Source organism: Gymnogyps californianus, chromosome 14 (assembly GCF_018139145.2).
Source record: "Gymnogyps californianus isolate 813 chromosome 14, ASM1813914v2, whole genome shotgun sequence".
In the NCBI taxonomy this organism is placed as follows: domain Eukaryota; kingdom Metazoa; phylum Chordata; class Aves; order Accipitriformes; family Cathartidae; genus Gymnogyps; species Gymnogyps californianus.
The window spans coordinates 7,724,744-7,741,010 of NC_059484.1; the positions used below are offsets into that span (position 1 = coordinate 7,724,744).

Consider the following 16,267-nt stretch of genomic DNA (forward strand, 5'->3'; position numbering starts at 1 on the left):
ACATTGTTCTTTCACTACTAAGCCATTGTGTCTAATCCTTTTAAACCAAAGATTTCTCACCACAATTCATTATAATTAGATCTAGCTCCACTTGCGAAGAGTGGAATTACAGTGATTTTCTCTTGTGATATTGCAACAGTTTCTGTGAAAGTCAATCAGTGGATGGGGTATATGATGATTTCATTCCAAACAGGAATTAAAAAAGGGAGTTGGGATGTTAATATGCTTTGTGTCTCAAAGAGTCATCAGTACTTATGAAAATATATTCATAGGGACATTGAGGCATCACAAAAATTTGTATGCTTAGTTATTTGCAGGAAAGGCTTTAAGACATAGAATCACTGTTAATTTGCTGATTTTATCATAAAATTAAAAACATTCAAAACTATGATTTTTATTTATTTTTAAATAATTTAAATTTCCTAAAAGATCTAATTATTTTCTTGCTATTAAATGAACAAATATTATTTCTTAAAGCCACTGTTCTGTTATAGCCTCAAAACTATATTTATTACAAAACCCATCTTGCCTTTAACATCTGTGCTTTTGCAATTACCCTGCATTAGGTTCAGTGGAAATGCTTGTAAGATTCCACATTATCCCTTATTCTCTGGTTACTTGTATATTAATCCTTTTTATCCTTACCTGACCTTTCTAAAGCTCAGTTTAAACTGTAGCAAGCCGTGCTTTCAGATATGGCAAACCTTCAGAAAGACAAACTCAGAAAAATAAACTTGACCCTCAAGAGTCTTTGTTCAATTGGGAAGTCATACTGGGGTGGGTTGAAAGAGGTTTCAGGCCCCAACAACCTTTTTCTTCAGGGACAGTCATGATTTCACTTTGCTGGGGTGACTCAGTTGACATTGAGTTTAGGAAAAACTGAGAGTAAAAAAGGACTGAATTACTGTCACTGGAATTTTAAGAAAGCCTTTAACCCTTCTCAAAAGATAAAAAATAATCATCAAAGAGCCTTTCAACTCTTTATGTGATTAGTTAGAATCAGGTGAACTTGAAGGCCTAAACCTGAAGCTATACAGATACAAACCTGAATAGAAAAGTCAGATTCTTTCAATCTGTAAGAATTTTAAACATATCGATTCCACAGGAATAGTGGGTTTTTTTCCTGCCCATTAAACCACGAAGCTCTAGCCCATCACTGTGAAAGAGATAGCAAAGTTAAGGAGTCTTTGTGCTCTGGATGCTTTTTTGCATTAACACCAAAGCGGCGGTGGCCCTTCAATCCTCAGTCACAGCTCCGTCGCTACTGCTGTGGCTTGGCGGTTCTCACTGCTTACTATCAAGCTCTTTCTAAGAAGTCTTACAGCAGCTAACAACGTTACGGAAACGTATTTCACATGGCTGCCACACACTTGCCACATAAGCTGGAAAGCTCCTTTTTATTGTGGTCGTAACTGAGCATGGAGCAGAAAAACAGGCCCACACTAGCTATTAATTGTATGTATTACTTGGATCCACAGGCTTTCTTGTTGGATATGTTATTTGTTAATAAATTCCCTGCTCCTTGGCCCGTACTGTTAAGATGGCATGGATGTTCTTATTGCTCTGCTGTCACAGGAATGGGTCCATAGTGATTTCTAAAACAACTACAGACTAGATGATGAACAGAGAGGTGTTTGGATGAATAAAGAAAGTGAGAAGGCAACTGTGCAGATTTTCTCAGGTCTTTTGGGATTCTGCCAGGGCTGAAGCAGCCAGTACAGAAGAGACCCTAATGCAGATGGCTCAAGTCCTTCCCAGCCATTCCAGGAGAGGCCTCTGTCCCTCTTGTCTGCAACTCATTGTCCGGTTTCTCAGGAAGCCTTCAGCTTGTCCCTGTCATCTTGTCTGCCTCACAGGGATTATGTAAGGATAAATGGTTCTAAGGTGTTCTGATTTTGCAGTTCTGAAAAAGTGCATGTACATAGATCTTGGATGTCTGCATGACAGGAAGGAACCAAAAAGCCTGCTTGCTGGATTAGTTCATTTATGCAATCATGTGAATTCATCTATGCTCATTTGCCACACAATTAACCAACTTGGATGAAAAAATGTGGAGTATACAACAGGTATGGGAGGGACGGAATTGTACTACATCTTTACGCTTTGAAGACATGATCCTGAAATGTAGACTAACTATTTTCAATGAACAAATTTTTCAACAGTTATAACTTTAGCAAACGTTCATTAATTGCTATGGTTTGATGAATGACTGAACAGATATGAGTATCTGGATTATTTGAGAGAAGTTTTTTATTCATATTCGATAAATGTTTGTTATTCATTATCCTTCAAAAAAATATGCAGAGCCAGTTACCTGAGACTGGTTTTATTCCCTGACAGCAATATCAAACTGTTGTAAGCTACCACCATAACAAAAATCCCCCTCCTGCTCATGGAATTGTCTGTTACCCTTCATAATGGTGGTATATGAAAGTTAAATAACTCAACTCCTCCTGTATTTTCTTTCAAATAAAGATATGTTTGGTACAGCAATGTTAAACAGTGGTTCATGTGAGTTAAAATAAGGGAGTGTTTAAATGAAAAATAATTTATAAGCAAAAACATTCCCTGGTGCTCTCTTTCTGGACAGGTGACAAGAGTATTTATATTAGGAGTAAAATCTCAAGGTCTAGCTATTAAGATATTTTAGGGTTATCTTAAGGATATTAACTTAGAGCTGAGGATTTCCTTTGAAGCAGCAAACATAAAAATAGGCCTTTCGGTCCATTGTGTCTGCCTACTGCTTTAAATGTTTCACTGTCCTACAGAAACAGTATTCTTTTAGCAAGTATGTTTAAGGTAATAATTTAATATAGCTTTTAAAAAAAACAAGGATATTGAGATAAATACCCTCCTAAACCATAAAGAGAACAATAAAGATACACAGAACAATTTAATAGTAGGCTGGGTTTTCTGACTTAAAGCTTATGTCATCATTTGCTCCTCTGCAAAGTGGATCCAAAGTATGTTTGAATGCCAAAAGCGAAATGCAGGTACTAGTATCTTGTACGTATTCACTAGATCAAAATCTTCTGACGGAATGTTTTCAGTTCTCAGAGGGATCTCCCCGACAATGCCATATGCTATAATTAACCCATACTAGAGCCTAGAGCTGTGTATGGGGCTGTCAGGGATTTCTAGGCACAGTGGCAATCCACCTATGGCCATTTTTTAATGTCAGGCCTATTTCCCAACACAGATCTTCAAATTTGATATGCACCTGTCATATCATATTTTTCCTTAATAAAGAAGGATAAGAAGACGACTCCTGGATTTTTTGAGCATTATGAAACCTCTGGGGACTACATGCCTGCCAACAGTTCAATTCATTATGATACAGCATTAAAATAAAGTATAAAAGTCTGCAAATACATCCTCTTCCACAAAATAATAGCCTTGACCACATTTTCCTGATAAAACAGAAACCAGACCCAGATCTATTTATGTGGCTTAATAAATGCATAGCAAGATAAATATTTAATTACTAATTTGACACTGTTTATCAATTATGAGCAATACACTATCTCTACTGCACAGCTCCAGTTAGCTCTGTAAAACACAGAACAGGAAGAAAATAAAAAGGAATTTAGAGATATTGGCTCACCAGTCTCAAGGATCCTGTGCAGCTTCTTGTATTGCTATTTATTGATTAGTCTTATAATGCCTTTGTATCTAATTAAAAATTCAGGACAGGCTCTGTGAATAAGCAATAGACAATGTCTGGTCTAAAAAAAGAACTATCCAGTCACAGAAACAAACTGTGAATACCAGAAGCTCCATCTGCCCTGAATAATTACACAGTCACAAACTGTTTTGTATAGTACAGTATTTTGTATGTTCAAAAACACTGGAATAGTGAGTATAAATGCAGTTTGTCTAGGAATTTTATGAAATTCATAGAAACTTATTGATGGAAAGAATTTCAAGATATAAGCTAGTCCCTTCCTCCTGGTCTGAGATATGATTTCATAAAACCTCTGATTTTAGCGTTTCTACAGTCTCCCTAAATAGTATGTGCCAGTGCTGATCATCATTACAGTTTAAAAACAGTATGTTTGTTTTACTCCTTTGATCACCAATTATATTTTCTTCCAGACTAGTTCCATACTTCCAAATATTTCCATAGGTCATGTTTTCTAAACCCTTTACTTATTACACTCTCCTGCACTCCCCTGTCTTTCCTAAAATGTTGCACTTAAAAGTGAACTTTTTTTAATCAAGCCGAATGCAGCAACTGTTGGACATCAGTTTTTTCACAGAGTAGAACAGTTAATATTTCTGCCAAGTTTACACACAACACTCCGAGTAATGCATCCCAGAAAAGGTGATTTTTTTCAACAGTATCACATTCTCTATCTTTGTATGTTTGTGGACTACTACAGCCCCCAGAATTTTTTTACACATCTATTGACCTTTTTATATTTGTGCGCTTGATTATTTCCTTCCTACAATCTTCCACTCTTTATTTAAAGTAAATAATTGCAAATTTTGGAATTTTCCTATTTCCTGTTCCCAAAGTGCATGTCCCTGATCAGTGTCATTCACTTGTGCATTGTATTTTGCAAATCTTATACTTGTGTATCACATGTTGCATTGCAGTAACAATCAGAAAAATTGAAGCTTATCTTTCTCGCTAGTGAAATCTGAGTTGAGAGAGTTCTCTAGAAAAACTTCCTTGAAGTCCCTCCTAAGCAATAGACACCTTTTGTTCTGTAATGTGGTTCTTGCTAAGCTCTATAATATTTTCATTTTGACATCCAAAAAGTGAAGAACAGCAGTATTTGCTGATACGATTCACAAGTGGTGGACTTGCTGGACTGTTTTCTCACCTAATTTGTTTCTTTTTTTTAATCAACAGTGAATATTAAAGGTCAGAAATTAGATATAGAATAGTTTTTAAAGCAAAAAAGAAGAACTGACATTCATTTGAATTAAATGTATTGTGCAATACTAAATGAGAATATGGAAGATGGAAAAGTACGTCCTGTGCTAGAGCAGTCATTTATTATTGTAAGTATAACATGAACTCAGAACACGTTAGTAAAGCAACTGGCTTTACGATGCAACCTCAACATTAGGCTTGAAGTAAGATTTTGTAAATCTGATGCTTTCTTCGTAGGGACTACTCATGGCAGTGTCCATCCAAATTTCAGAAGTTGGTGAATTTTTATTCTCTAGACTTATCCATTAGTTCATCTCTCTTTTATTGGAGAATCTCACTACCATTCAGTGGATGGGGTCTTACACTGTGAGCAAAAAGGTCACACAAGAGAAATGGTAGTTTCTTAATAAATAACTGAGATATGCACTCTTTGAGCAGTGATTATGCACATACTTCAATAATACAATAAATCTTAAACCCATCTCAGTTTATAGGTGTGTGAGGTCAACTGTAATAGTTCGTATAACTCAGATGATATTGTATCTTAACATGCACTTTATTGCAAATAATCTGAACTAAACCACTGCTGTTTACTCACCATAGGTTGTAGTGAAAAAGTAAAAAATATATACAGGTAATATATTATTAAATGTACACACTATTTAGTCATTTTAACGAAATGTTCATAGGGCAGAAGGTTGAGAGTTAACTTCTCTTAACAGGCCCCGCTATTAATGGACAGTGGATTCCACTGCCTAAGTCATTTCTTATTGCTTGGTCTGTGATTTTCGAAGAATAGAGTCGCATGTGAATGTTCAGTTTGGAGAGAAACAAGTTGACAATTCAGGATGACTCACTTCAGATAAGAGAAACAGACAGGATGGTTTGTAATATTCCAGTTGTTTTTTTCTGCTATTATCCGGATTTGCTAACTGATCAGGGACAGAATTCTGACATCTGGCCCTTTTAGTTAATCTTATATTTCTGCAGCACATGCAAAGGAAGAGCAGCAGATAAATGTAGTCACTTCAGCAAATCCATCAGATCTTATGAAGCTTGCACTCAAACAATCCTTGTCCTTCTCTGTCCATAACTCAGCCCAAATCTCAAATGTTCAGCTATGACACGACAGAAAGAGAGGTAACGGAGTTTGTAATGACCAAGTCTCAGCCATCCTTTCTGATTCTCTTCTCTGCTCCAGTCAACAAGCAAGCATAGTCCTCAAGGACTAGAATGTGTTAGTCACTGGGAGGCATGAAGCTGGAAACAAGAGTTTGATTTGAAATGGAATAAATGTAGATATGGAAAGTTTACTCCAGTTTCAAATGCCTTAACACTACTCCCAGGCTCCTTCTGTTCTGTAACTGTTCAATCTCATATTCTCTAATTCCCCCTTCTTGTGTTCAGGTTTCTCTGGTTTCTGTTGTCATCTAAATTTAGTTTTGGGGAAGAATTCTTGGAAGTATAGTCTAGTCCTCTTTCCAACGTCTCATTAATCTTTCCGTTGCCTCCTTCACTGTACCTCAGTTCATATCCCCACCAAAGCATTGGCAGTGGTACTGTCGTTAGTTTCTACCTAAATTCTATTATACGCAGCACTGCAATTAGTTGCACAAAGTCTCAAGTCTTATTTGGCTAGATGGACATTCAAACATTTAACTTGTGTGCTCAGGCTGCACATAAGTTGCTAATAAATCTATAAGCTTGGAATATTTTTCTTGTCTTTTCTTTTGAGGAAACTCTATTGAAAATGTGTGCATGTAAGAGAGGAATTATAAGTAGAGTATGGGTCTGGCTGAGGAATATTGGACTTAATGTAGTTCCCAGCATGCTAATAAGGCACTTAGGCAAGCAATGAACTCTTCAGGCTCTGCCAGCTTTAGCAAAATATTTATAGGCGATAGATCAGATTCATGACAATCCCTGTTTTGTTCGGGGTTTTTTTCCCACCTTCTAATTATTTAGATACTACACCTAGATCAAAATCAAATCTGATTTTCTTGTGTATCTGTGGTCATAAAAACAAGAGGAGCAAGGAAAATCAAACATAAGATAACTGCAGCAGCAGAAATGTATACACAGGACTTTTTTCCAAGTTTTTATACTCAGCAGGTCTTTGAAAGCAGCTCAGCAGGCTGAGTAGCTTTCACAAGCATTTCCTCTTAGGAATTGAGTGATGACTAGAGTGACTCTTTGCTGCTTTAATGTGCATGCTAGCTGCTAATTACTTTTTTTTTAAAGCAAATTAAAAGGGCTGGTGTGTGTCGTCATATTAAAGACTACTGATGCAACATTATGGTAGTACTCCAGGTGAGTACTACAGGCTTGAATGGCTATCCCCTGAAAAAAGAAAAGGTTTTCTTTGCATGGGAAAGTATCTTTTTGCTTTCTGTGTTTTACTGTTTGTTTCCCAGTATGCACTTTCTTCACATTAGCAGAACATTAGAGAGTGCTTTTGATTCACCAGTGCAAGATGCGCTGAATCAGTCGATCTGAAGCTTGTAACATGTTAAGATTTTATTACTTTCTGTCTCTGGCCAGAAAAAAGTTTATTAGAGAACGGCTCAAGCAGAAAAGGAAAGAAAAAGAGTAAATAAAAGAAACTTGAATTAAGGCTGAAATATAGTTAGTTTTCAATCTGGGCAGGATGAGGTCTTAGACCACACTTGGGTACACTGCTGCCTTTTGTGCTTTGCCTCTTGCAGGGGCAGTCTGAAGTGAGATGTATTGCTATTTATATTTCTGCCTTGAGAGCAATTCCACCATGTCATGTGTAATGGTGGTTATTAGCAGCTATGGCTTGCACACATGCTGCTCTCTTGTCCTCTTTTGCACCTTTATTTTTATTTTCCTGGGAAAATGAGAAAGGTCAAATGCTTTCTTGAATAGCTGACTAAATATCTTCCTCAGCTAAAATGGCAGAAGATGCCATAAGGCAAATGTAGCTACAGCTGGGAGGCTTCATTCCATTTTTGCCCTGCTCATAAGACTAAACATGTCATTGATGCTTAATGTCCAGTGATTCAGGAGTTGGAACTTGAATTAATTCTCAATCTCTTGTTTGCACTCCAGTGTAATGCGCAGCAGGCTGCTCTCAACTCTAGCGTATCTCACTCTCCTTTTGAATATAACAGCAATGCTGACCTTTTAGAAATGAAACGGATGGGGTTATTTCTGAAGTCAGAATTAACACAGATGTCTGAATTTAAATCAATATATTTGCCAGAAAAATAAAATAAGGTAAAAATCAAAAGCAACCTGAAAAGAAAAACTGCTTTCATTTCACTGTTCTTTTTGAAAGTAAGAAATCAAAGACAAGGGATATCATGCACGTACAAGAATATTAATATGCAATTCCTCTTTACATCCTTTCTCATACTTACTGATTTTCTTTCCACTGAGAAATAAAACAATATATATGTCTAGAAGAATGTATTTTCCTGCTTAGTAGGGTTAAAATTGCTATTTTTATTAAATGCTGAGTACTTCCTCATCTATCATTTTAAATTCCATTACTTGTTTCCAAGGAGATAGAAATATGCAGGAAAATCATCTGAGACTGATTTGTAAAGCTGTTCTCTTTAATAAGAGTTGAATGTGCCCTGTTTTAAGGAACAATATAAACTTGGAGCTACTGTAGTAAAGAGGTTGGGACTTTGAATTTCATTTCTGTGCAGGCCTACTTTCTGCTTCTGGAAGTTAGAAGGGAATTGTAAAATATTCAAATCAGTATCAGATTATCATTCAGTGGCTCAGCTGTGCTGTTTTCTACACTGAAGTAGGATAGGAAGTTCCCTCGCCCACCCACCCCTTGTAGTAGTGACTTTCTCCTGACAGTTCTAGGTATTTCTTGGAGGACAAGAATGGACAGTAGACAACAACTTATTTTTCTTCCTGTGAGTTGTTCTTCAGAAATACTAAAGCCTGGCTGGTTCCATAGGTCTTTAAAAGCCTGTAATTGTTCAGTGAATTGCCAATGCTAAGTTCTAAATGGAGATATCTTTCTTTTTTTCTTTCTGTTAATAAAATCCTATATTAATCTGAAGGTAAACAGATCAGTTGCCTTTCTTACCTGAAGTAGTCTTCACCACCTCAGTTGTATTTCTTAATCCTGTAAAGGAGAACTGGTAAAGCCTCCAGGACCTGGTGTCCCCCACCTCCACTGAGCTGCGCTTCCATTGGTAAATGATCTCTTCTCTTGGGTAGCCATCTTATTGCAATGGAAAATACAGAATGCTTTGTTTCATAGTAATTGCTACGATTTTAGTGTACTTTGGGGAATAAAAATACTATTTTCTATTTCTGGACAAAACTGGAGAAGCATATTGCAAGTAAATTATAGATATGTTTTTCTCAAGTTGCTTAGTAGTGCCTTTTACTTAATGTCACATGTTATTTTATTTATTATAAATTAAAATAGCACTTGAGAAAATTTTTCAAAACTGAGTTTTCCACTTTTGTGGACCCAATAGGACGCCATTTTAGTCATCCTTCAATTATGGCCAAAAAGTCTGCAGCTGGACCAGGAATTCACACCTTGGCCTGACTGCAAAATGTCAAACTCTTGACTCCAACTATTGCAATAGTAAAACACCCATGTGCAGAGAGAAAGTATCAGGCCATGAGACTTTGATGCTGGAAGTAAAAACTTCTGCTGTTATGCTAAGATATAAGCATAAATTAATCACATAGGTCCCAGAAATTCCATCATTTTTTATATAGCATTCCTCAATTATATTTGTGAACATATATGATTCATGTACTTGAAAATAAGGTCAAAATAAAACTGAAAACCATTGGACTATGTCTAGTTAAGAACATAACCCTTGCTGACTCTAAGTATGTAAATATAAATTTATAATGAGTGGTTCAGTGTGGGTCAGAAAAGGGATATTTCTAAGCATGTTACTTACAGCTTGAAAATTCCAGGGGGCAAGAATGGGCATCCATTGGGAAGTTGTGTAACTGTAGCTGACACTCAGCATCAATTGTCAGCCTGAGGAGAAAGAGATCAGGATATACAGAATGCACTTGAGAAGTTTGTCCTGAAAGCTATATCATGGCAAGCAAAACGAGATTCTTACTAATATGGAACCTGACTATGAAATATGCAAATATATAATATATATATAAAGCAAAATTAAACTATTGATATGTATGTATTTATTTGGATATTCCAAGCATAGGAAGACATCATGGTTACTGATAAGCAGCGTTTCTTTTTTGGTTACCTAAGTCCTGATCATCTACATTCTGGACTGTGTAGTAGAATAAGGTATTAAAGTTCTGTTCCTATGCATCTGAAATGGCAGAATTACTAATGATTGGCAAATCCATAAGTAGATATACAGGTCATCTCATGAGCAGTGACAAATCTCTGTGTCACAACATGCCATAATGCACGAGGGAAATGTATTTTACGTGACAAAAATTCTGTTTCAGAAATGATGGATGCGAGTCCAAATGTAGACATCTGCATCCAAGACAGCCATCTAGACTACCTTCATAGTTAGTGGAAAGGCGCTCTGAGGATATACTTATTTTCATTTCAAAATAAGACATTTAAATTAAATCAGAAGAAGAATGTACCGAAAGGTGTTTCTCTCCACTGAATATCAGGAGAGTCTCCATGATAACTCAGGTAGTGTAGGTGCTACAGATCAAGTAGAGACACGTACTTTTAGAAATCCAAAATTAGATGAGATGTATGCCCTGATGTGACTGCTACAAACTCTACCATTTTTCATTGATTCCCTTAATTGTTGCTAGCCTATACATAGCCCCAGCCCTGCCATGAGTTGCATGATACGTGGACTTTGAAAAGGAGGGAGGAGGTGGGGTGAGAGAGGGAAAAAGGAAAAGGAGAAAAAAAAAAGAGCAGTGATGTTTATTTATTCCATGAGTCTCTAGGAAAACCATAGGTTTCTGGTCTTTGCTGATTCCTGGGTGTCCAAATGAGCAACCCTGTGAGCTGGGTTTGTCTCCTGGCTCCTGCACGTAGGTGCTGCGTGCAAATGACTCCCTGAGTCTCATACTGCGGGATGCGGAGGGATGCTGTGACAAACTAGCCACCAAGTTAATGAAGTCAAAAGGAAACTTTTCTGCATTAGGGATTTAGGAACAAATCTAATTTCTTTTGAAACTAAAGGAAGTTCTGTTTGTGACACAGAGCTGATTCTGTGTGCTAATATTATTGCCCTTTCTTTCTTTTCTCATTTCCATCTTCAGTTTCATTTCAAGATAATCATAATATGGATCCAAAAAATGATTAAGTTCTTTCTTTGGTATTGCCTTTTCTCTGGTGAATATATTTAACACTGTTTGAATTTGGGATAGGCTCAGATTTACTGCTGTTTTTTATTTGTTTTCTCTTGTGGAATTGAGTAGATTTCATTCCCCAGCACAAAGCACAATCCAGGCTTTGAACATCTCCAAGCATGGAGTTTTCTGGGCAACCTGTTCCACTCTTTGACCATTCTCACAGCAAAAAAGTGTCGTCTTATGTTTAAACAGAATTTCCTGTACTTCAGGTTGTGCCCATTGCCTCCTGTCCTATCACTGGATACCACTGAGAAGATTATGTCTCTGCCTTCTTTACCCCTTCCATCCCCTGCCTTCTTTACCCCCACTCACATTACACACATTGACAAGATCCCCTGAGTCTTCTCATCTCTAGGCTGAACAGTCAGTCCCAGATCCCTCAGCCTCTCCCTGCACATCAGATGCTCCAAGCCCTTCAGCATCTTAGTGGGCCTTCACTGCACGTGCTCCAGTAAGCTCATATCGCTCTTGTACTGGGGAGCCTAGCACTGGACCCAGCACTCCAGATGTGTCTCACTAGTACTGGGCAGAGGAGAAGGATCATCTCCATCGACCTGCTGGCACCAGTCTTCCTAATGCAGGCCAGGATGCTGTTTGCCTTTACTTCGAGGGCACTTTGCTGGCTCATGGTGGATGTCCACTAGGATCCCTAGGTCTTCTTCTGCACACTGCTTTTCAGCTGGTTGGCTCCCACCCTGTACTCCTGCATGGGGTTATTCATCCCCTGGTTCAGGATGACATTTTCCTTTGTTGAACTTCATGAGATTCCTGTTGGCCCATTTCTCTAGCATGTTGCAGTCCCTCTGACCAATCACTCCTCCCAGTTTTTTACTATCTGCAGACATGCTGAGGGTGCACTCTGTCCCGTTGTCCAGGTCATTAATGAATATGTGAAGATGTTAAACAGTATTGGCCTAGTACAAAACTGGGGAGTACATCACTAGTGACTGCTTTCCAGTTGGCCTTCATGCCACTGATCCCAGCCATTTGAGCCTGGCAGTTCAGGCATATTCAATCCACCTCAATGTCCACTTATTTAGCCCATACTTGATCCTCTTCCACCGAAGGTAAGTCTTCCTTGCTCTACTTTCCTGCTGGTCTCGGACTTGGGATTGCTGAAGGCAGAGTTTTACCAGTAAAGACTGAAGCAAAAAAGGCATAGCGTATCTTGGCCTTTTCAGTGTCCTTTGTGACAAGGTTCCCATTCCCGTTCAGCAGCACGCCCACATTTTCCCTAGTCTTCCTTTTGCTGAGGATGTATGTGTAGAAACCCTTCTTGCTTTCATGTCCCTAGTCAGATTCAACTCCAGATGAACTTTGTCTTTTCTAACACTGTCCCTGAGTGCTCGGGCAGCATCTCTGTATTCCTCCTGGGTCACCCGTCCCTGCTTCCACCTCTAGTACATTTTCTTTTCACTTTTGAGTTTTGTCAGGAGCTTTGTGTTGATCCATGCAGACTGCCTGCTAACTTTGCTTGATTTCCTGCTGGTCAGGATGGACTGTTCTTGAGCTTGGGGGGAGGTGATTGAGAAAATCAGCCAGCTCTTCCAGAGCTCTCTTCTCTTCAGGACAGAATCCCAGATCTGTGATGATACTTTCACATTTCACTTCTGGATTAATCCAGGTTGAATCCTTACTAGTGCTTGCTGTGACTCACTAAAACAACTAAGTATACATTAATAACTGATAAGTGTTTCTAAGTTCTATCACATATATCTCTTTCTAATGAGAGAAACTGAGGGATTTGAAGAGAAAGGTAACAAAATCCAAAGAGACAGTAGTGTAGCTGAGTCCATATTTAACATTTCAAAAGTGGACCTAGGATCTTCTTTATCAGACTGACTTTGATTTGCACTGGATTTCAATTCCGATCATTCTTTTATCTCTTCTGGCAATGCGTTGTGTAATGAATGTGAAATAACTATGAAATAAAACTCCTTTTTGTAATTCAGACAGTTGCAACACTAAAAGGTTGTCTTAACCAAAGCTTCAGATGTATTCATTAAAAATATGATGCATGTACTTTTCTTCAAAACTTTATTTTTGGCACCCAATAAAACAAAAATGGAAAAAACACTTTAAAAAAAATGCAGTCCAAACCTCAGATGGTCTTATGTCTAACAACTTTGATTCTCTACTCTCTTTTTAAATTATAAATTCTCTGGAACAAATGCTGTCTTTATCTACATTTTACATAGAACCAATTATTATATCACATGTAAGAAAAAGTAAAAAACAAAAATGCACTTAGGATTTTCACATTTAAGAAGTATCTTGTGGTCATTGGGAATATGATATTTGAGTTGTTACATATTGCATGTGTTACACTTAAATGTAGGCATATGCATAACTTAATTATTGAAAAGATAGTTTTTAAAGGTAATCTGTCACAAAAGAAAAGCTATACACGTGACTGAGAAATCTGAAGATGAGCATATCAAGTTCAGATTCATGAAAATTTTAGTGGAATGGGGCATATCTGTAGGTTTTGGATTAAACCTTAAACGACCAACGCTGAAATGGTAATCCTTATTTTCATAAGGTATTTGAGGAATGAAATGCTTTTGCAGGGTGGAGCTTCATCTAGCTAAATTGTAATCAATTCAGAATCAGAGGCCTTTGATGTATATAATACCTCCTTTTATACCATCTACTTAATTAAAGGATATTTCGAATTCATCAGTTTAACCCGATAAAAAGGTACAAGGCAATATGGACCAAACCAGTGGCAAACAATAAAACATACCTGAAAATGAAGACGAATCACTATAACAATGCTTATATTCATTTTAGTATAGGAACATGACTATTGTGGAGCAAGACAGTACGATCTATAGGAAGAAATAAAACTCTTTACTGTGCCAATATAAAATAAATTGCATGTAAGTAATATCTTCTAAATATTTCCCTTTTTCAGGGTTGTATGCATAAGTAAATAGGAAAAAACAAAGTTTTTTTCCTTCAGGTTAATGTCAAATGACCTGAATTTACAGGACCTTTCTCTTTGGTTTTCCCTAGAGAAACTGAAATTAAAGTCAGGTATAAATACCTCAATGTGTACAACACTCTGCCGTCATTCCAGATCCTGAGCATCCTATTAGGAGTTGTTATCCAATGAGCATCAGCTTTCTTGGAATTTCGGAAAAATGTATCTGGTATCCAGATCTTCCCAACCATGTTGCTGTTTAATCTGAGCACTTTTATAGTGCTGTTGAACTTCAGACGTCTGTCATACCACGTTTGGGCGAAAAATATATCAATTGTATATTCCTGTTGTGTTAACCAGAAATACTGATGAAAACATAGCACTCAGCATTTCACATAACTCCTGATATGCTTTCCTTAATTTCGTATGAAAAAGTGTGAACTACAAAAGATTATACTAGAACTGATAAAAACAATTTTTTGTCAAATTTTCAGGGCATGGTTTACCAAAGATTATGGTTTAAAAACAATTTATTCTGTTATTTTCCCACTGACAGGTGAAACTAAGATGCAATTGAGTGGTATATGCACCTTTCTAATTCTGTGTCCCCACACCTCAACCCACGCCTGATCAGGTCAGAGAACAATTACTTATTCCCTTGGATCTAGGACGGGAAAAATTTGAGCTGACTTGGCTGCCTTAATTGCCTGTGCCCCTCAGTTAATATCAAAAGTGGTGAAGTCTCACTTTCGCTGGCACCACTGGGCAGCCAGAAGCTGCAAAGGGAATTTTATAGAATGGAAAAGAGCAATCTGAGATTTCTTTCTGTACATGAAAACTAGAAGAATGAAGTAGACATTGTGCTAAGGCTAGACCACTTTCCCTCACCTGTACGAAGATATAATTAAATTTTCCTGTAGGAAATTTGGAAAGAGGAGAGGAGAGAGGATCTAGGCTTTTTTCTTTTTATCTCTTGGTGGCAAGAGTGGTAATATCACTGGTGAATGGTTTTCCTTATTTTGTACCCATCTGGAAGCTCGGTTTTAGAGGAGTTAAACTGTCACAAAACACTTGAAATTAGAGCACATAAAAGTGTGAGGATATGTTAAAACTATTATTATTACATTTTTTTCAGCATAGAGCACAGTTTCCCTGTCTTGTAGAGATTCATAGCTCATATAGTCCTCACTTCCATAATAATAATGATATTTTTAAAATAATATAGGTATAGCACAACATTAAACCTAACGGAAGCTTTGTAATGTCAAAAATGATGAAGGCTTTGTAACAGTGAACATTGTAGGAAAATTGGCAATCATTTACCTACCATATTGATAGCATTGACAGGCCCAATGCTATTTACATACATGTCAGTGTGAATTACTGTTGGTTTAACTGTAAGAGAAACAACAAGAATCAGTAACGTGAGTGAAGGTCAAAATCAGGTACATGAAAGTCAAACACAAGCACAAGATTATTATAGTACCTCTCTTGTATGGCTATGGTTGCCTCACATTTAAATGTGCATATACAATAAATACAAATTTGCAACGATGTCTCCAGTTTGAAATTAGTTGGAGACACTTTGAGACAAATTCTCATATCATTTATTCTATCGGAACAAATTCACTTATGCTATGAGAACAAATACTGAAACCAGTGTCGTTACCTTAGAGTGAGTCATTCCTGACTGAGAGTATGTATATTTTGTGTCAGGTCACAGTGACACATCTGACAAAACACTATCAATGAAAGCAAACTTATACTTCTTATGATGTCTTGCATCACTCGTTTTACATTATAATGCCAAATGCAACATGACTGCTGTTGCCTGCAGAGATGGCTGTAGGTAAGTAACAATTTCATGAGCCCAAAGCAAAAATAATACTCAAGGCTCTAAAACAGGAATAACAAACAGTTGTTAAATTAATTTATTTTGAAATTACTTTATTGTAGCTTTATTGTTATTATACACCTTGACTAAAACATGATTGTTTCTTCCCAGATGCTTTTATGAATGCTTAATTCCTTTCTGTTCTCTAAAGTCTTGGATTGGGAGAATAAGACAAATTCCTCTGCTAATTTACACTATATACATACATTGAAGGTTAAATACTCATCTTATCCCTTACTGTGAA

At 37.1% G+C, this 16,267-nt stretch overlaps 1 protein-coding gene across 4 annotated transcripts in view; it reads right to left on the minus strand.

Moving 5' to 3' along the window:
* Nucleotides 1-16,267, minus strand: part of GABRG2 (gamma-aminobutyric acid type A receptor subunit gamma2) — a 70,360-nt gene that overhangs the window by 29,915 nt on the left and 24,178 nt on the right. For all 4 annotated transcript variants that reach the window (XM_050905649.1, XM_050905653.1, XM_050905650.1 and 1 more), the window contains 4 exons: nt 15,457-15,524; nt 14,253-14,473; nt 9,796-9,878; nt 8,955-9,092 (listed from right to left, as the gene is read on the minus strand). In XM_050905649.1, the coding sequence (XP_050761606.1) occupies nt 8,955-9,092; nt 9,796-9,878; nt 14,253-14,473; nt 15,457-15,524 (510 nt within the window). The remainder of the gene's footprint in view (nt 1-8,954; nt 9,093-9,795; nt 9,879-14,252; nt 14,474-15,456; nt 15,525-16,267) is intronic.